The sequence below is a fragment of the Phoca vitulina genome, unplaced genomic scaffold, assembly GCF_004348235.1.
Source record: "Phoca vitulina isolate PV1807 unplaced genomic scaffold, GSC_HSeal_1.0 scaffold20, whole genome shotgun sequence".
In the NCBI taxonomy this organism is placed as follows: domain Eukaryota; kingdom Metazoa; phylum Chordata; class Mammalia; order Carnivora; family Phocidae; genus Phoca; species Phoca vitulina.
Genome location: NW_022589723.1, coordinates 4115157 through 4136827, shown reverse-complemented (window position 1 = coordinate 4136827; position 21671 = coordinate 4115157). Strand labels below are relative to the sequence as shown.

Genomic DNA, 21671 nt, shown 5'->3' with positions numbered 1-21671 from the left:
CCTCATTTTAAAATGAGATCCCATCACTTCATAAAGTTGTATGTAATATAAAAAGAGTAATAAATGATGAAGCTATTCAGGGCTTACTAGGCTCTAGGCACTACGTTGAGCACTTTACATCCATCTCATCTAATTGTCAGCAATCTGAAGTAACAGCCTTCTTCACTCTATTCTCTTCCCCGCGAAACTGCAGGGCGGGGTGAGCGGCGCTAGGGGTGGGGACCAACCTCTGGAGCCTCCCCCCCCCCCCCCCCCCCCACCTTTCACTGCCGTCTTGCAGACCGAGCCTAAGCGACGGCGGCACTGGGGTGGGAGGGAGCCTGTTTCTAGCCGGACCGCGGCCCTGGGCGCTCCGGAGCGCTGCGCCTGCGCGCTCAGCCCGTCACCGCGCCAGCCCTACGGACGTGCGCTCCCTGCCTTCGCGGCGCCTGGGCCCTGAGATGCGCGCCTGCCGGGTCCGTGCCAGCTCCAGGTGCGTGAGGAGGACTTGAGGAATCCGTGTGTGAGGTGGAGCGATCCCCGGGAAGGGTCGGGCCTGCCTCGATCCCTCCAAGGTGCCCGGGGACCCATAGCGGGGGCGCCACGACCTCGGCTCCCATTCCTTTTCCAGTTCCCCGCCTCCCGACTGCGTCTCTTGGGGAAAGGCAATCTCTGAGAGGAAAGCGCAGAAAGGATGCTTTTCCTCTGCTGTGGGTCGAATCGCATGTGGCATTTCCCCTCCTGGCTGCCGTCAAAGCCATTTTCACCCTTGCCCTTCCTTTCCTGGTGTGGGATTTTGCAGTCTCTGGACTCGGCTCGACCCCCTAGGTGCTTATTGGTTGTGGGCGATGAGGGCGACGGCCGGACGTCAGGGTCCTCTGTCCATTGCAGCCCCTCTGGGACGAGAGGTGAGGGTTTAAGAGCGTGGGCCAGGGGAGGTGGGGCAGATGCAGCCACCAAGAAGGAAAGGCTGTGATAAATGTCGCCAGAGATTATTCCCCAGCTGGAAGTGGTCCAAGTTTCTCTCAGGTCGTTCGTCTCTTGTTCATTTGCTTTTGTGATGGCCTCACTTCGCTTTTGTGGTGTTAGTAAAAAACCAACAGGGTTTCAGCCTTGAGGCGTCATTGGAATTTTTTTTAAATCGGTTTTTACAGTCTTCCAACAGAGTGTATCTTGCAGTTGTCAGAACCATCTTCAGGTTGAACCACTGAGATTTGCTATTTTACTTTTCATTTTCAGTTTAACAGGAAAAAGTACATGGTGTTGGCTTTGTTTTGGTTTTTTTGTTTGTTTGTTTGTTTGTTTGTTTTCATATTACCAATAACAAAAAATCAATTGAGAGCACAGAGAATCAGTTGAAGTGGGATTTGGAGCTCTATCAAATTAATGTGCACGCTGTAGAAGTACATATGGGACTGCACTTGGAGCAGTGGGGATCCCTGAGCTATCACTTATAAATAGCAGATGAGATCACTTGTTGCCACCAATGGTTCTAGCAATTACAGGGCTCCCAGTAAGTGCTTTCCCACCTGGTGTGAAGGCAAATGACAATAGTATCCAGTCTTAGTACTAGTGGTAGTTGATCAGCCATAGACAATTTTTGGCACAGGAACTATGGGTAGTCAATTCCTGTTATAATCAGAGATGGTTGTGGTATGTGGTTCTAGTCTGGGACTTCTTTCAAGAGTATTCCATAGAAACTATTAAAAAGAAGGAAAAATATACGGTAGGAATTGAGGTCGGCTACAGGCCAAAATCCTTTGTGTGATCTTTCAGGGCTGACTGTTGACAATTTCGTGGCTTTGGCTGGCCAGCCTTATGGGGGAAACTTGCCCTCCCACACCAGACTTGTGCATGGCCAGTGCATTGCAGTTTTCTGGAGGGAGTTGCAATCAAGGACTCACCCCTTCCCTCCTGCTACCCATGCTTATACTGGATTGCATTGTTGGCTCAGTTACCTCCATTCAGAAGATCTTGGCAGGGGTACTTCCCAGGCCCCTCCATCTCTACCAAGACCTCCTTGGGTGGGTGGGAGGAGGGGCTTGCTTGAGGTACTTTTCTTGGTTTTAACTCAGGACCTTTCCACTCCTAGCCCTTCCTTCCTCTTCCCCTGGCCCACAGGTCCATAAAGAGGCAGAAGCCTTTTGTTCTGGCCTCCTCTGCAGGGAGATGATTGTGTGCCCTGCATCCATCTGATCCTTACCTAGTGTAGTTCTGTGTAATGGACCCTGGGGAACCAGTCCTTGTTTTGCCTCATGCTTGCACTGTGGCAATTAAGTGAATAAAGGCTTGATTATTATTTTCATTTTGGCTCTTTGTCCTAATTGACCACCTCGACACCCGATAGCTTGACAGGAATGAAATAAATTGCCAAATTCTTGGCAATTTAATGGATTCATAATTTTAATCCTCATGACTGTTGGTGTGTTTAGCATGTTTAGGGGTCTGGAGGTTGTTCACCAGTAATTTCTCTCAGTGTAGTGAAAATGCATATGAATAGCACCAACAGTTAATTGTTGCTAACATGGATATCTGGGTTATATGGTATATTTTGTAAATTAATATAGTGGCTTGCAGTCAGATTCTTTTATTTTACATAGACTTGTGTGGCATATCCATTTGGCCTCTAATTACATTTTTTGGTAAATATTTTGGGGTTATATGGGCCAAGTGAAGAAAATTAGATACTGTTGCTTTCCTTAGTAATCCTGCCTCATCCTGTGGGCCCCAATCTTACCTAATGGATTACTTGGTTACTTTGAATAAAGTTATTAATTTGCTGTGGGTTCCTCTGTCTAGTGTTGTGTGAAGAGATATACCAGGAACCGCTTTCACAACATTCTTACCTCTTTCAACAGAAGTTTCACAAAACAGTATTCATCTTTATGTAATGCAATCTGATATTTACTACTCTTTATTAAACAAAACTGGTGATCATGACCCACTAAATTGATTTCACAATGCATTAATGGTAGCAACATGCAGTTGTGTTTTTCAAACACTGAAAAACACTGTGATAAAGCAACTAATAGAAGATACTTGTTCAATAAATGAATGTTTTTGTTTCTAATTCACATTGCTGAAAAGAACCACAGTGGATGTGTTTGCGATTTTGTGTTTAAGGTGTCTTCTAGGAGAAAACAGTAAATAGCAAATAGCATATATGTTGGATGTTCGCCAAATTAGCTGACAAAAGAACACAGAGTTTCTGGTAGATTTATCAACTTTCTGATCTCAACTAGAAGATACAACATTAGAATCAGAGAGGTAGAGCAGCTTTTTTTTTTTTTTAATCTCTGACTCCTTTATTTAAAGTAAATGCAATAGTAGAAGGATGAGAAGAAAATTGGTTTCTCTGATAAAAGAGAAGATAGGGTATACAGTTTTTGTGAAAATACCTAGTAAACTTATGCATGTTTCCTACAGAGTTATATTAGCAAAAGCAGATTTATCTTTATATTAACTCCAAGACCAAAATGATATTTTTATTATATTGTCTGAAAAGTGAACCACACTTAACTTTCAGTTACTTAGCCATCAATAAGAATATAAGTAGCCAATTTGCCTCATCGACTCTGTATTCCACAACAAAATGCAAAGGAACTCCACAACAAAATGCAAAGAAGAAATACAAAGAACTATAAATTTAATTAGTATGTTTATTTCTTAGTTAGAAACCCTAAAATATATATATTATGTAGACAAGGGTAAAGTTTTAAAATTTGATTAGTGTTGAGCTAAGCAATACCTCCCATTTGTATATCGCTTCACAGTTTTCCAACACATTTAGATGCATTATTTCCATTGATTCTCACAACTTGATGTGGTAGGCAGCCAGGAGGCTTAGAGATGAACAATCTATTTCCTTTTTTCTGCCACTGAGATCATATGGTAGCAAATTGGGACTAGGTTATCTGGCGCATTTTCTCCCAGTTGTCCATGTTGTCTTTGTTGGTCCAAAGAAGTAATTAAAAGTAAATACTGTTAATGATGTGGCTAAGAAATCCAACCTTGGTAACTGAAACATTCTCTCAGATCATACCCATGGTATGCTATAATTAAATGCAAATACATCTTATTTTTAGTTTTATATTTTAATTCTTACACTTTCTAACCTTTCTAGCTTAATTTTTTAAAAATGACAAAGCGGGACACCTGGGTGGCTTAGTCGAGCATCCAACTTGATTTCGGCTCAGGTCATGATTTCAGGGTCGTGAGGTGGAGCCCCACATCGGGCTCTGTGCTGAGGGTGGAGCCTGCTAAGATTCTCTTCCTCTCCCACTGCCCCTCCCCACCCTGACTCACACACAGGTTCTCTCTCTCTCTCTCTTAAAAATGAATAAATAAATAAATAATGACAAAGCAACTAAATATTGATGACACTACTTAATAGAGAACTAGGAAAATTGGAATTAAAAGGTCTATTTAATGTTAAGAAATTCAAATTATCCTCCTTTTAATGTATTATCTCAATTAGAAATATAGCTTAAAATTATATAGGTTTTTAGAGATTTATTTTTTAATTTTATTTTGGCTTTTTTTTTTTTTTTAAAGTAAGCTCTACACCCAACATGAAGCTTGAACTCATGATCCTGAGATCAAGAGTCGTATGCTCTATTGACTGAGCCAGCCAGGCACCCCTAGAAATTTCTTTTAAAGACTCATCATTTCTATGTGTGAAATTAGTTTTATTATTCTAAAGTATTCATCTAAAATGATTATTAACTTACTTTTAAACATAGAAAAAGTCCAGGTTCCCCTATACCCTTAATATCTTTAACCAAAGGACAACTTAAATTATTTCTTTTCATATGAATAAAAAACAACTTAATTTCTTTTCATATGAATAAATAATTTTTAAATTAATACATTTTTATTTTTAATTTTTAGACATCTGTGGAGTTTAAGAACATGGAGTTCATCAGAGTATATCACTGAAGAATATGATGGCTGAAAACAATTTAAAAATGCTAAAGATTCAACAGTGTGTAGTAGCCAACAAACTACCTAGAAACAGGCCATATATTTGCAATATTTGCTTCAAGCACTTTGAAACACCATCAAAATTAGCTAGGCATTATCTCATTCATACTGGTCAAAAGCCATTTGAATGTGATGTATGTCATAAAACCTTTAGGCAACTGGTTCATCTGGAGAGACATCAACTAACTCATAATCTGCCTTTTAAATGTAGCATTTGTCAACGCCACTTTAAAAATCTGAAGACGTTTGTGAAGCACCAACAACTTCACAATGAAACCTACCAGAATGATGTTAAACAGGTCAGAAGATTGTTGGAGGCCAAGCAAGAAAAGCCAGTATATGGGATGTATCATACTTTTACCACAGAGGAAAGATGGGCATTACATCCATGCTCTAAGTCTGATCCTACATACAGCCCTACAAAGAAAAGAAAGAATATTCACGCATGTACAATCTGTGGCAAGATGTTTCCATCACAATCAAAACTTGATAGGCATGCACTTATTCATACTGGTCAGAGGCCTTTTAAGTGTGTCTTGTGCAGTAAATCCTTCCGACAGTCAACTCATTTAAAAATTCATCAACTCACACATTCAGAAGAAAGACCTTTTCAATGTTGTTTTTGTCAAAAAGGATTTAAGATTCAAAGCAAACTTCTGAAGCATAAACAAATCCATACCAGGAATAAGACCTTTCAGACTCTTTCATTGAAGATAAAGAGTCCAGAATCATGCCCCCTGCCTAATAAGTTAAATGCAAAGCAGGATGGTTTTGAAAATGGTGATATAGGTGAATCTGAGGAGAATAATCAACTTGATGTCCACTCTATTTATATCGTCCCTTTTCAGTGTCCAGAGTGTGAAGAGTGTTTTGAATCAGAGCAGATTCTCAATGGACATAAGTGTTTTCCTGCCAGAGGTGGCAAAATTCCAAGCAGGCTCAAAAGAAGCTACAACTATAAAACCATTGTGAAAAAAATCTTGGCTAAACTTAAACGTGCTGGGGGTAAGAAATTAGATAATTTTCGATCTGAGAAAAAAGTATTTAAAAACAATTTCTTGAAAAATTGTGATCTTATTTCTGGTGAGCAGAGCCCTGAACAAGCCCAGAGAACATTTATAGGTTCCCTTGGCAAACATGGAACATATAAGACAGTTGGCAATAAAAAGAAGAAAACGTTGACTTTGCCATTTTCTTGGCAAAAGCACTTCCAGAGCCAAAATATGGGTAAAAACTTGAAAGGTATCCTTACAACAGAAAACATGTTAACTACAGATAATTCAGTGAATAATAAAGATGTATCTATCTATGGTTCATCAGGTGAGGAATTCTTTGATAACTGTGAAGTGCTTCAGTGTGGTTTTTCAGTTCCAAGTGAAAACATCCATACTGGACATAAGATGTGTCCTTGTGACAAATGTGAGAAAGTGTTTCCTTCTATTTCCAAACTACAAAGACACTATTTAATTCATACTGGACAGAGGCCATTTGGCTGTAATGTTTGTGGGAAATCTTTTAGACAGTCAGCTCACTTAAAAAGACACAAATTAACTCATATTGATAAGATACCTTATAGAAGATCTCTTTGCCAAGAATTTGAAAATTTGAACCAACTTCTCATTCATCCAGGTGATAATGTTAACTATAATGCTTCCCAACAATGTCAGACTCTTGGTTTCCAAAAATATGAGGTCTCAGAGTCAGATCAAATATCAGATATAAAAGTTAAGGCAGAATCAGAGGATTTCATTCTCAGTACCCCCTACAGGAACAGGCAGCCTTATCTCTCTAGTGCACTTCTGCAATCAGAGCAGAGCCAACATAGTCATTGTTGTGGTTATTCAGGGCGTGCAGAGAGGAATGATGGCCTTCTTTACCAATGCAGCGTTTGTTCCAAAAGTTTTAGATCTCCATCTAAACTGGAAAGACACTATCTAATTCATGCAGGGCAGAAGCCATTTGAATGCTCAGTTTGTGGCAAAACATTCAGGCAGGCTCCTCACTGGAAGAGACATCAACTTACTCACTTTAAGGAATGACCAACCACAAGATAAAGTGGTTCTCAAATTCAATTATGTAACTGACAGAACCAGTAACACATTTGTGGTCTCTCTGGTGATCTTGTTCTTAAAGCCTGTATCATTTAAAATGTATTTTCATTAAAAGGCCTTCCTTAGGTTGAGTGATTTCATAGGCAGTTGCTTGTCCTACAAGTAAGAGCCAAGATACATAGAAAATTAATACAATGTTTTAGGAACAGCCAAATTAATTTTTAGGGGGAAGAACATGGTTTGATGCCATACAGTAAGCATTTATTTTATTTTAATACATATTTTGGCTGTATTGAAAATGTAAATCCATGATGCGGTACAATAACTCAGTTCATTATTTTTTAAAGGAATTCTTAATGTATGCCATCTCCTTTTAGATACACTCAAAAGACAGAGGTAAAAATTGGGTTTTGGCTGCAGCAAATAGCCCCACTACATTTTATATATTTTGTTTCACATGAAAGCATAATTTTGTCCACCTGTGGCTCAAATTCCATTGCAAAATTTTTTCTTGTAAGTTTAAAAACTGAAGGCAGTAAAAGTGAAAATGGATAAGAAAATCACAGCATTATTTTCATTGGTCTTTTGCAAGCTATTTATTCTTAGGACTCTGGTAGCTTCACCTCCTTTTCCACAGGGGATTAGAGTTGGTTTTTTACCCAGCCTGTTGTCTTTCCCAAAAGATCTGAAAGTAGGAGAGAGACTAGGATGCACCTGTATACATTTATCATGTTTACTTATCAGGAATATTGTCCAAGTGCCATAATCTTTTTGATGATATGTATGCAGTATTGTCTTTTCAGAGGAATAAATGAAATTCATCTATTTACTAAATGATTGACAACAGTAGTTGTATAGACTTAAGACTCACCTATAGATCTGCATCTCCACAAGACTTCTATTTTACTTCAGTAAAACTTTGTTTTAATGCCTCTTGAATTGAGTGGTCCTGTGACTTAACTAAATCTATCTGTTAAGTTTGATCAAATAGCAATGACTAGGTCTAGTTCTAGTTTTGAATTCTATGTTTCTTGCAAGACTCTAATGCTAAAGAATATTATTTTGATCCTTAGCAAATTGTTTTGATTAGTAAGATAATTATTCCCATTTAGGAATAAAGTGTTTATGGAATTGAGGGTATCATTCTCTCAGCAGCACTGATAGGGAAATATTGGGAATCTTAAGCTATAAAAGACATAATCACAAATTGTCCTTTGTATTTGCCATTTTTTAATAAAATCTTTAAGAATGACATTTCTTAGTAATAAAATGGCCATTATCTTTTAAGAGAAGAACAGGTCGGTGTTTGTCTTAGCACACTTAAATATAATGACAAGCCCTCTGTTGAGAGTGAATAATAAACATTCTTTGCATTGTCAGTTCTTTGTCATACTCTAAGAAATGGTCTTTGTATAGGAGGACGGGGGAGGAGAGGTTGGTATCTTCTTTTTCAAGTGCATTTTGAGAAACTTGGGTTTAATATACAGAGATGAAACGTGACAGTACAGATAAAATGCCCAATGATGTATAAATGTGCAGGAGAATCATATGTTTTAAAGAATAATTTCTCTTAGGTTTCCCCCAGATAGGTTCCTCCAATGCAAGAAAGATGAGGGTTTATAGAATTTGCCTTACACAAAACTTTTCAAGAACATACCTATTACATAAAAGCAAGGAATAATTAGCTCATATTTTCCAAGAATATAGGATCAAGGATTTTTTGTTTGAAATTGTGTATTTGGGGATTTTCCAAAGCTATTTATGTAATTTTATTTGAAGCAAATGTCTCATTTAGTCCTTTCCCAACCCAAACAGGGAAAGTCCTAACAGTGTTGTGCTTGTATGATTATTAGACTTTATTTGCTTAAGTGATACTACTATACTTTTTTTTTTTTTTGGCCCATGCCTTTTTAATAAAAGCTGTTTCATATTGAAAGTGGGAATAATTGTAAAAATTTTGTCAAAGATGTACTGTAGTGCTATTTGAAGTACCTGTAACAAAATCCTTATTTACCTTTATCACTGCAAGCTTCTTGTGGAAACTTTATAGGAATGAAAATAAACTGTATACATCCATGATAAGAAAATTAAACATTAGATGTTACATGATGATTTGCTGCATGCTAGAACTGTTAGTATTGTTGAATCAATTACTTTGGTTTTCTGAAAAAATAATCTTTATAAATATCTTTAAAGAGATTTATTAAAATTTTTTGTTTGGGTGATTCCAGGCTGTAGCATGATTACTTACTGAAGTAGTTTCATTGGCTGAGTTAGTGGATTTATTGTTTCTTGTTTTGTACTGCGGTAGGGACAACAATTTTAGGACAAAATGTGTGTGTGTTGAAGGAAAGTGGATGGTGGTTAAGAGTCTTGAAGAATTTAAATTTCAGAATATTTTAAAAATAAACTTTGAAATTACACAGTTTGGACTTTTTTTTTTTTTAAATAGAAGGTAAAAATCATACTGGAACAAGGTACTGATGGCCAAACACTTTCCTGGGCCCATTTCAATCCACCTTCTACACTGAATTTCCTAACATGGATATTTAATCATCTCCTTTTTACTTATTTTTTACTTTTCCTTTTTAGTACATTTCTTTGATAGTTTCTTATCACCTACAAAAGGATGTTAACTGTATTACATGTCACATGATCTACCTGCTTACCCAATTATCTTCCTCTTTGGCCTTTCTCCAGATTTGTGCTAAAGAAATACAGAATTAATTCCTCCCATGCATATTCTTGCTATTCTTGTCTCCATCTTGTCTACCCACTATTATTTAAATTAGATACAGACTTTAACACTCTTAGTTCAAAGAAGAAATTTAGATGAGCCAGATTTTATTTGGTTTTCCACGATTATGGGATAAAACTAAAGTGTTTAAAACTGGCTTGCAGAAAACATTTTTTTTTAAATGATGAATTGATTTTTTACTTATTTTCTTAACGTAATCTCTATCCTAACGTGGGGCTTCAACTCACAACCCTGAGATCAAGAGTCACATGTTCTACTGACTGAGCCAGCCAGGCCCCCAAAACATTTCAATTTACATGTTAGATAACCCATTTTTGGGTTTTCTGTTTGTTGTTGTTTGTTTTTTAGTAATTTCTACACTGAACGTGGGGGCTTGAATTCATGGCTCTGAGACAAGAGTCCAGGCTCCACCTACTGAGCCAGCCACATGCCTCAAGGACTGTTTGATGATACAGAATATCTGCTTTTTAGAAGCAGGGAAAGAACATTTAATTCCTATCTTGAGCTTTCTATTGCTTTCTATTGGTTAGAAGGACTTAAATTTCAGGGCTAACTGCTAGAGTTCTATTAGCATTAAGAGAAAAAGAGAAGTGGCACAATGGTATTAAAGGAATATGGAACACGTAATATTTTGCATCTACACTGGCAAGTTTCTATTCATTCTTTCAGTTTGAACTTAAATACTACTTCCTCTGGAAGCCTTTCTGATTTACCCAAACAAGCCATTCCCTGTGCTCCCACTGCTTTTTGTTCATAACTCTGTTGTCACTGTTGATCAGTGGTTTTCAAACTTTAGTTTGCATTGGAATCATATAGAGGGTTTGTTAGAAGCATAGATAGCTGTCACATCCTCAGAGTTTCTCTCATGTCTGGTGTTGGGTACAAGAATTTGCATTTATGCTGGTTAGCTGTTAGGTCAAATTTGAAGTTGTGTTTGGAAAGAAGGGAGGATAGGCAAAAAAAAAAAAAAAAAAAAAAAAAATTCCACTGCACCTAGCGTAAAAAGAGATAACAGTTGAGAGAAACAACTTCAGTTTTACCTGTTAGTCTGGTTACTGTTGTATCTTTCTGTCTTTTATGCTGAAGATGCATTTTACACCTACTTTGTCCATTGCCTCTTCACTCACTAACCTGTCAGCCCCTTTTTACCTAGTAGCCCCTTTTTTCCCTAGCATGGCAATAGGAATGGATTGCAAAAGGCATGAGGAAACTTTTCGGGGCGTTGAATATGCTTATTATCCTGATTTTGGTGATGGTTTCACGGATGTATGACTGAAAACAGATCGAATTTTACACTCCAAATATGTGCATGCAGTTCATTGTATGTCAACCTATACCTCCATGAATCTGTTAAGAAACATTTAAAACCGAGCCCCCCGTACCCAGCCTATGTTTTTTTCACTACTGCTTTTTTTAGGTTTGAGAGAACCGCCAAGTCTCCCCCACCCGAGCAATTGTACCTGGAGAACCCTCACCTACCTGCCGAGTCCTTGAGACCCGATCCGGAGCGCTGGGTGCATTCTTTCAGCTTCCCGCTAGGGGACGCATGCGGAGGAGGCCGAAGCCCTTGCATTCTGTAGCTCAGACCCAACGCCTGCACGAACTTCCGGCACTGTTCCGTTCCGCTTCCGGGAAGATGTACGGGCTGCTGTACGCGCTCCTCTGAGACTGTGAAGGCTGAGGATATCCCGGCCAGCGGGCGCCTGCTTCGCGGAGTTGGGCAGCAAGAGCTGCCTGTTAGGGGAAGTGCATCACGTTCACCGCTGCTCCGAGGGGACCTTTCCTTTCCACTGGAGCGGAGTGAGAGTGCTGCCATGGCGGCCCCTGCTCAGCCCAAGAAAATCGTGGCTCCTACGGTGTCCCAGATCAACGCGGAGTTCGTAACCCAGGTGCGCTTGGCCGAGGCTGGTGTGTGTGAAAGGAGGAGACGTCAAGGCCACCGAGGCCTGGGGGTGGGATTTTCTTTGGGACGGGGTGCACCCAGGAGGCATTCGTTCGTCAATTCATTCACTCAAGTCTTTTAACTGAGTATCTGCTCTGTGTCGGCCACTGTGTTAGGTGCTGGGGATACCACAGTGAAAGAGGCCGCCTTGCCCTACGGGGTACAGGTTCCAGGGAAGATAAATAAAAAAGAAAGCTACTAAGCGAGCTTTTCCGTATTGGAGTCTGTCGCAGAAGTGATGGATTCACAGAAGAAGCAGCACCCCAGCCTGAGACCGGCAAGGTTTCGTAGCCGAGATGATGCCTAATAGAGAGGGAGGAGTAGAGTTTTTCGTAGCCGTAGAGTAATGTACGCTTTTGAGTGGAGTGACGAGAGTCTGACAAGACACCTGCGTCAAGTAGATGCATCTATGAAGAGAGCAATCGTGTTATCGGAGAGCGTTCATTTAGAACCCGTCTGCTGTGTTGCATTGTGAACCGCGGTTGGCTGTGAATAGGGAAACACAGTCCTGTAGCCCTCAGCAACATTCCTAATCCTTATGCGCTGCTTTGGGTATTGGTTGAGAGTGCAAATAGCTCCCTGCCGAAGTTACTATGCCATCTGCTTCTTTCTTCTCTGGTCTCTGTCTCAGATTTGCCAAGGCAGAAGCCTCAGAGTCATTTTGAGCCCCCCTTTCCCTTAATCACTACATGTTTACATTATAAATATCTTTCAAATCTATCTGCTTCTCTTACACTACGCCAGGTTGCCCTTGTTTACTCTCTGGACCTAGGCATCCTAACTTGTCTTGTGGATCCTCTTGCTCTCCTCCAGCCCATTCTTCATATTGCTGCCAGTGATTTTATACAAATGCAAATCTGATCATATCACTTACCTACTTAAAATCTCTAAAGAGTTCTAATTTCTCTTAGGATAATGACCAGGATCCTTCAAAGTATTATGTAATCTGGCATGTGCTTATATCCAGTTTTCTCTCTTTCCAACTCTGCTTTAGCCATATTGACCTGCATTTACTTAAATTTGTCATGCTGTCTTTCACCTCCTGGTCTTTCAACATTGTTCCTTCTGCTCAGAATCCTCATGTATTTCCCACTTTCCTTTATACGGTTAATTCATTGTCATCCATCTACATTACTTGGGAGAAGTTTTCCCGACTACTTAAACTAAATTAGATCTCCCTTTGCCCATATACCTGTTTTTATGGTTAAAGCCATTTATTAGTTTCCTTCACTCAAGGAGCTTAGATTTTAGAGATGAGTCAGACAAATTAACAGTACAGTTTCAAATAGGGATAAGTGCTATCAGGAAAATGAAACAGGGTGTTAATGACACTGACTAGGATGGGGTGTATCAAAGGCAGTCAGGAAAGTTCTCTCTGAGGTGACATTTGAGCTAAGACCTGAATGCAAAAAAAGAGCCAGTTTTGGGGAGAGCAGGGAAACAATCCAGGGAATAGCAAGTGCAGATGCTTTATGGTGTGAATATAAAGAAGGCCAGGATAGAAGCATAAGAGGGAAAATGGTATGAGAGGAGGACAGAGAGTATGTAGGGATCAGATCATATACAGTTTTGGAGGCTGAGATAAGAAGTTTGGATTTCATTCATCCAGTAGATTTTAATTGCAATCCAGGGAATGATATTTTAGAAAGAATCTTCTGGCTAATGTGTGGAAACTGGATGGGAGTGAAAGAGCAAAAGTAGTAATAAGGTTACCAGTGACTCCAGGTAAGAGATGGTGGTGGCCTCTACTATTAAAGATTAGGGTAGACTGATATATTCTGAGGCTAGAGGCAGCAGGACTTGATGATGATTGATTGTGGAAGGATGGAGGAAAAGACAAATCGGGCATAGCTTGAACAACTAGGTGAATGGTTTGGACATTTACTGAGATAGGAAAGGAGAGGGTTTAGTGGGGAGTATCAAGAGTTCTGTTTGGGTCTTGTTAAATGGAAGATGCCTAGTAAACATTCGATTGAATATATTGAGAAGGCAGTTGAATATGTGAGTCTAGAGTACCTGAGCAAGATCTGGGCTTGAATATAAATTTGATATTTGTTGACAAGGTGGTGTTTAAAACTGTAGGATTGACTGATATGTCCCAGGGAATATTATTTGTAAACATATAACATTTATTGTATCCTGTATTAGATTGAGAGAGCTGAGGCTAGAGACCATGTCTGATTTATTCCCCATGTACTCCCAGTACCTAGCATTGTACTAGGCACACATTGTGTGATGAGTAAGTATCTTTTAAAAGAAAGAATGAGTGAATTAATGGATAAACATACCAGGGCATTAAAATGTAGTGGTAGGGATGAACATTCTCAGCAGTAAACCATGATAGCAGACATGAATGCCTAATATTTGCTAGATACTGTTTTGGGCTCTTCTGGGCTACAAAGATAAATAAAATGTGATCCTTGTGTTTAGGGAGTTCAGTATCTGGAAGGAGACTTTGAGACTCATCATAGTTCAGTTGATAAATGCCAGAATAGAGATGTGAGGGAAATGCTTTGAGAACACAGTTTTAAATGAAAACTTTTGTCTAAGAAAAGACTGTCAAGAAAGAATTTCCTCATTGAGAAAGTGCCATTTTAGATGGACTTTGAAACATAAATAGGAACATGAGAAAATGTGTTTTCTAGTTGGAGGGGATATCTTGGATTTAGGTGGTGGGTGGTTCTTTTTCTTCTTCTTCTCCTCCCCTTCCTCCTTCCTTCTTCTTCCTTCTTCATTTCTGAGTACCTGACCAGAGAAGGTGTTTTTAAATTATTATTAAATGAGTAAGATGCAGAGCTTAAAATTTAGTTTTAAGGAGATCAGAGATCTGAACTTTGTGAATTCAGTTTTTTATGCTACTGTATTTTATGTCCTTTTTGTCTTTCAATAAAATTTATTTTGAACAGTCTATGCTGTCATAGCTATACTAAGTGGGAAATGCAAAATTTCGATTTTGCATGAGGCTGGAGAGTGTAGGGGAGGGCAGTATATTCCTGGAGGTAGTAGTGTCTGAGAGGACACAGGTTAGACCCCAAGAAAAAGCTAGATCAGATATTTACAATAAGCAGTTTGGATCAGAAGATAGGATTTACATATTTGTTTGGAAGACCCTAAATCCATGAAAACAGATCAGATTCAGTTCTCTTAACGGTATGAGGTGAGTAAAAGATGGCTGGTTTGTGTGATGCCTATAGGCAGTGGAATGAGGAAATGAGAATACCATAGGATAATTTGGGGGTAAAGTATTTTCTGTTGGGTTGGAGGGTGATTGATAGTTTGGGAAGGTGTCACATAAGGGGCCATTACTATACTGATTTGGAGAGACTTCCTCAGGGCCCATGTCCTTACTGCTTGGGAGGCCCTTTGGGTGTACTTACTGGGATAGGTACTTAGCTATAGAAGAAAAGAAGATATGAGTCCCATCTCTTTAGTGTTCTACTTAGGCAGACAGGAAAGATAGATAAGCAATCAAATGATTAATACAGAAAGATGAGACTATAATAGAGTTCTTTATGAAATGAAGAGAAGGAAGAAACAATTATCACCATTAGGTAGGGTTGAGGAAAACCTCACCGAAGAGGTAACATTTCAGATTTTACTTTATTTTTTCATTCATCCATGCACCCATGCATACATACATATATACATCAGTCCATTGGCTATTATTTGAATTCCTCCAGTACACTAGATACTGTGCAGATGCACTTTTTTATAAATGTGTTGAGTCTGTGCTTACCAGAGTTTTCTGTTTTTCAAGAGATTGCAGCTTAGTTTCTTTTAAAAAAAACATAATACTTATTAATAAGACCATGTTTTTCCTTGATATTATATAATAATATTATACAACCCATCTAAATATCTGGAATTACTATATATATGTGTTTAAAGTTCACAATTTCCAGGTGAAGTCTAATCTGCTGAAGTATACCAGCTCTTTTATTCTCTGTAATAACCTGCTTATAGATTAGAAACTTTTTAGGTTTTGTTATGTGTGTCTGGGTGCCTACTAATCATTTAAAGGTTACTGTTTTACAAATAAACATTCCTGAAGATTTTGAGTCTGCTTTCTAATACTAGCTCAACTCTTAACTAATTCTAATCTTGGGCAGCTCACTTAATCTCTAGATTCTAGAGTGTTCTTTCTAGGAGGTTCCTGGGTTTCCTTATCTCTATGCTGAAGATGTTTGACTGTGGTTATTAACTGGGTCCTACTGTTTCTCTTGGGGTGGTTAGAAAAGTATGTTTTGTTTTTGTAAATCATAATGGCAGGGTGCAGTGCAGGGCATTACTGGCTTTTAGTGGGTTGGGGCCAAGGATGCTAACTGGCCTGCATGCCCATATAGTCCTCTTAGAAGGTGGAATTAATCTGTCCTCCCAGTGCCTCTAATGCCCTGTTAAGAAAGAGCTTGTTACGGTATGATCTCAGTCTTCTCGCTCGACAATGGTATGAACCTGTGACTTATTTATACTATTTACTTTTGCAGTTAGCATGTAAATACTGGGCTCCTCATAGCAAGAAAAAATCACCTTTTGATATAAAGGTAAGTATATTTGGTTTACAACATTCTTTTTGAATAGGAGTGTTCTTTTTATCTTATTTTTAAGGGCTAATTCAACAAAAGCATTACATGATTCTTTTTAAGTTCAAATTACAGTTTTCTAATTATCAGATTGACAATTATTCATGTCAGAAAATTTGGAAAATAACAGAAGTTACACATTAGAAAATAAAAATCACTACCCGGAGATAACTATCTGCTATCATTTGTTGTGTTAAAGTTTTTAAAAATTGTGTATATAACTTAACTGTTTTCCTGTTACAGATTCTTGGTTTGTTTTAAATTTATCATTATTATAATGACCATGTAATGAAAATTTTTGTAAATATACAGAAATTTCTGTACAATTTTTTGACAGTTCATTTAGGGTAGAATCTATTGTTTTTTATTTTTAGGTTGATGAGCTGAGATAAAGATTTATAAGAATGGTGGAAGAAGTAGGAGTTGTTTAGGGTAGAGGATTAGATGGCCAAAGACCAGTAATATTTCAGTTAGGGGGTGGACTTATGGTTCAGGTGGAGCAGTTTAGGATAAATGAAAACAAAAATTCCTGAATGTGGGATTAATTCTCATGAAATAGGCTCTTAAAGAGAGATCTTTAAATAAAATAGAGATGACATATTGCATGCCATTTAACAAGTATAGTTGACCCTTGAACAACACAAGTTTGAACTGCATGGGTCCATTTATACACGGATTTTTTTTTTTTCTAAGTACAGTACTGTAAATGTATTTTCTCTTCCTTATGGTTAAAGTGTGTCTTCATTAGCTGACCCTTGAACAACATGGGTTGGGGTTCTGATCCCCCATGCAGTCAAAAACCCATGTATAACTTTTTTAAAAAAAAAGATTTCATTTATTTGAGAGAGAGAGAGCGAGCGTGCAAGCATGCACATGCGCAAGCAGGGGGAGTGGCAGACTGTTTTAGGCACACTTGGTAAAACTGAACTTAACCCAAAATTTCTTTTATCATTTGAGCTTAAATGTTTCATTTATGAATATATTTTTGTTTTGCCAGCAATCCTTTTATTCATCAGGAGGATATTCATAAAAATGGCATATATTAATTACTCTAATTACTAGTAGAGTTGCTTTATCTTCTTATATGCTATTTGTATGTGTTTGTGGTTGTATATGTTAGATCTGGGGGTTCCTAGGGTCATATTTCATTAATAACAAGAGTATCTTAATGACAATGAAATCAAGTTGATTCTAATTAGATTGAGATTTTCAGAGATTATATCCAGATCATTGTAATTCAGGATGAAGCTATGTATGCCTGTTTAGAAGAACTTTATTGTAGGTTGGTATTTGAAGATTATGCCCTTCATTTTAGTATTTTATTTGAATTTTGATAAAAAGAAAGGCAATAACAGAAATTTTGTCTAAATTGAACAAGACTTGGGGTGCCTGGGTGGCTCAGTCAGTTAAGCGTCTGACCTCAGCTCAGGTCATGATCTCAGGGTCCTGGGATCGAGCCCTTTGGGCTCCACGCTCAGTGGGGAGTCTCCTTGCTCCCTGCTTGTACTCTCTATCTCTCTCTCAAATAAATAAATAAAATCTTTAAAAATAAAATAAAAATATCACCCACATTTCCTTGACAAATATACTTTGAGCAGTTAAAAGACATTATAACTCCATAAAATATATGATACCATATTAAAGTACTTTATAATTTTATAGTAGGAACTTTTTTTTTTAACTGCTATTATCACTAGCCACTAGCACTGCTGTGTCTTCTGCTGGTAACTATTATTAAAGACTCACAGGGGCAATTGGCTGGCTCAGTTGGTAAAGCATGCAACTCTTTATCTTGGGGTTGTTAAGTTTGAACCCTATGGTGGGTATAGGGATTATTTAAAAATAAAATCTTAAAAAAAAAAAAAAAGAAAATACTCACGATATGCCAGGACTTGCACTAAATTCTTTACATGTGGTATCTTATTTATAGCAACTGGTGGGATACTTTGTATTAGTAGATCCTTTTTGTGGATTGGGAAGGTAAGCCTTAGAGCTGTCCTAGGCAAGGGTTCTAGCTCTCTGCAATGAAGTGGGTGGTTTGAACCAGGCTTCTAACACCAGTGCTGAATTCTGAAGTATCACACCATTCTGGCCTCCCTAACCCAAAAGAATTGAAATTCTGAGGCTTTATCACATGTATTTGGAAAACAGGATGTAATTTGCTTCTGTTACATCCTCATACTTCTAATTTACTGTCTGGCTTTTGAAAGTACATTCTTAATGATTCTTAAATGGAGTCTGATAGCATATACCTTAAAATTAAATTTTTAAAAATATTCTGATTTGTGAATTTTTATTTTTCCTAGAAGTATTATAAATACGTCATTTTAGAAGTCCAGTGCACTATCCATTGCATGACAGAGCCACCTTGAATACATCATTTTAGTGATTGTTTCTAGGAATCTTTTTATGTAGATATATTTTATTATTTATCTTCTACTACTTTGCTTTCTGTTATTTTACATTTTGAGGAATGTGATGAGATTATAAAAATCTCTTAAGTATTATTTCAGTAATATTTTATATCTATCCTAAACCAGCTTATTTTGTGTAATTTCAGTAACTAGAAACTATCAACTTAGGATCTAAAAAAATGCTGTTTGAGATATTAAACATTTTTATATTTTTGGTAACAGGTCATTGAAGATATATATGAAAAAGAGATTGTCAAATCAAGGTAAGAATGAGTTTAATTTTCATACATAGGGATTAGGTGGGACCAAGTTGGATCTCTTTTGCACTTCTAAACTAAATGTGATCATAACTTGGAACTTTTAAATTTCTTTTTGATTTGGTCATCAGGGAGATGGTGGCCAGAAAAACTTTTATATCTAGCTGCTGAAGAACCATAAATTATTTTTTTGCTTTCTAATTTTTGGCTTAGTTTAGAGGGATTAAATCCCATCAGGTTTATTTTGTTTTTGAAGAAATGTGAGGGAGAATAAACATGGAGATTTAATTTCAGTTTCACTAATACTAATTTTCTTATCATTTTCTGATAAATCTTTTGAAAATATTTAAAAATTATAAAAGTAGGGGCACCTGGGTGGCTCAGTTGTTAAGCGTCTGCCTTTGGCTCAGATCATGGTCCCAGGGTCCTGGGATCGAGCCCCACATCAGGCTCCCTGCTCAGCAGGGAGTCTGCTTCTTCCTCTCCCACTCCCCCTGCTTGTGTTCCCTCTCTCGCTGTGTCTCTCTCTGTCAAATAAATAAATAAAATCTTTAAAATATATATATATATATATATATATAAAAGTAAAACATACATAATAATACTTTATAAAATAATAAAATATATCTTATATACAATGTATAGAATATATGTAAAATAATAAAAATAAATAATAGAAATTGTTTTTGTACAATATACAGAAGGGGGTAAGTTTTGAGAAATCTTCCTTGTCCTTTAACCCTCAATTTATTTATGTACATATGTATCCAGCACCCCCCCATTTTTTTTTAATACAGAGAGTTTATACTCTACACATCATTCCATCTTTTTTTTTTAATGTATTTTGGGCATATTTCTATATCTGCAACTATAGACATATATGCCCAGTGAGTATTTTAAAAAGCCAATTGACTAAATGTTTTAATATGAAATGGAAACATTAGATGATAAATGTAAAAAAACTTATAAAATCCCAGATTTGTTATTTGTCATGTGTTTGAGTCCTAAAAGGTTAATTTTACTAAATATTATGAAGGCAAATCCATGGCAGCATCAAAATGAGAGGCTAGTTGTTTTGCTTTAGTGATTGATTTGTGAGCATAAAAGGAGGCAGGACCAAAAGCCATGTTAAGGATTTTGTTTCTTATCTGAAGAATAATGGGAAGCCAATTAAGCATGTAAGCATGATGGTGATATTTTAAAAGAATTTGGAGGATGTAAGAAGCAAGAAATTAGGTGAGTATTGTAGTAGTTAGGTTCAAGATAATGATAACTTGAACTAGCCTGGAAGATTGAGATAAAGAGGTGTGCCAATTTGAGATAGAAGTGACAAGATGGTTGGTAGTTGGATGTGGTGGATGAGGGAAAGGGGAAAATCAAAAGTGACTTCTCTAAGTTTTTGGCTTAGATTGATTAGTGGATTCCATTACTGATTTCTGCTTTTGTTGTTAGGGGTGGAGTTGGGCATAGGTCATTAGTTCACTTTTGGAAATGTTTAATTCTAGGTAGTGAAGAACCATGTAGATGGAGATGTAGAATAAGCAGTTGGGTATCTCAATACAGAGCGCAGAAAAGAGGACAGAGTTGAGCCTACTTTGTATCAACCACAATTTCAGTGCTAAGGATACAACAGTGAGCATGGCAGATAAAGTCTCTACTCACTGAGCTTATATTGTAGTTCTAGTCTAGACAGGAAATACATAGATATGTAATGTCACAGGTAGTATTATGAATTAAAGTATGTTTAGGGTAGTGACAAGGGCCATTTTAGATTGAATGATCAGGGAAAAATACTCTGAAGATATGACATTTGAGCAGATATATAACATATGACTTGTTGGTCTGGGAATGGGTATGGATGAGATTGCCTAATAAAACTTAAGATGAGTGGGTAGGTAAATTCTAGGATTCTTTTTTCTTACATATTAAGGATATATCAATCTGAAAATTATCTTGAACCTTCACAACTAGTTTTCTGTGTCTTCAGAGCAGGCTTTTACTCCCCTGGAAAGTAATTGCTTGTGGTTTTGTTTGTTTGTTTCATTCAAAACCTTAGCTATTAATATTTCTTCCTTAAAGATAATTTTTATGTAACTAGTAACCAAAAGCTGCCAGTAATTTTTTTTTTTTTTTAAGATTTTTTTTTTTATTTATTTATTTGACAGAGACAGAGATAGCGAGAGCAGGAACACAAGCAGCAGGAGTGGGAGAGGGAGAAGCAGGCTTCCCCTCGAGGAGGGAGCCCGATGTGGGACTCGATCCCAGGACCCTGGGATCATGACCTGAGCCGAAGGCAGACGCTTAACGACTGAGCCACCCAGGCACCCTCTGCCAGTGATTTTTAAATTATATACTTGGCTACATTATTTTTAATTGCTGAAGGAAGTAACTGTTGTTGGCCAGGCTCACTAGGATTTATCATGGCACTCTTATCAGTCATTTTCTCATCTTGTACACAGTTGAGAATACTTAAATGAAAGTAAACTGATACATTCTCCCCTCAAATCTCAAAGTTCAAAAAAGTTAAGTGCACTTCTGTAATAGATAAACTGTAATGTATATATATGTTTTCATCATAAGTGTACTCTTGAATTCCAATCCCCTAAGAGAAATAATATATATTTACATTTTTAAATGACCATCTTTTAGAGTAGTGCCTGAGGAAGCTGTTTTGCTGAGCTATGTGCTGGTAGCATCTTCATTATTG

At 37.5% G+C, this 21671-nt stretch overlaps 2 protein-coding genes across 4 annotated transcripts in view; both read left to right on the top strand.

The window, feature by feature from the left end:
* The first annotated feature begins 378 nt into the window (after positions 1-378).
* Positions 379-21671, top strand: part of AQR (aquarius intron-binding spliceosomal factor) — a 111098-nt gene continuing 89805 nt past the window's right edge. The window contains exons 1-4 of the mRNA XM_032417944.1: positions 379-472; positions 11189-11660; positions 16198-16254; positions 18930-18970. Coding sequence (XP_032273835.1) covers positions 11586-11660; positions 16198-16254; positions 18930-18970 — 173 coding nt within the window. The 5' untranslated portion in view covers positions 379-472; positions 11189-11585. The remainder of the gene's footprint in view (positions 473-11188; positions 11661-16197; positions 16255-18929; positions 18971-21671) is intronic.
* Positions 386-8854, top strand: ZNF770 (zinc finger protein 770). 3 transcript variants are annotated; one of them, XM_032417945.1, is made up of 2 exons: positions 386-472; positions 4870-8854. In XM_032417945.1, the coding sequence occupies exon 2, from the start codon at positions 4923-4925 to the stop codon at positions 6999-7001; it is 2079 nt and encodes a 692-aa protein (XP_032273836.1). In that variant the 5' UTR covers positions 386-472; positions 4870-4922; the 3' UTR covers positions 7002-8854. The 3 variants fall into 3 exon arrangements, with proteins under 3 accessions (XP_032273836.1, XP_032273838.1, XP_032273837.1); XM_032417947.1 differs by lacking the exon at positions 386-472 and adding an exon at positions 502-554; XM_032417946.1 differs by lacking the exon at positions 386-472 and adding an exon at positions 624-887.

Bases quoted from the DNA above. Each gene is read 5' to 3' on its own strand.
- ZNF770 (XM_032417945.1), top strand. From the start codon at position 4,923: ATGATGGCTGAAAACAATTTAAAAATGCTAAAGATTCAACAGTGTGTA.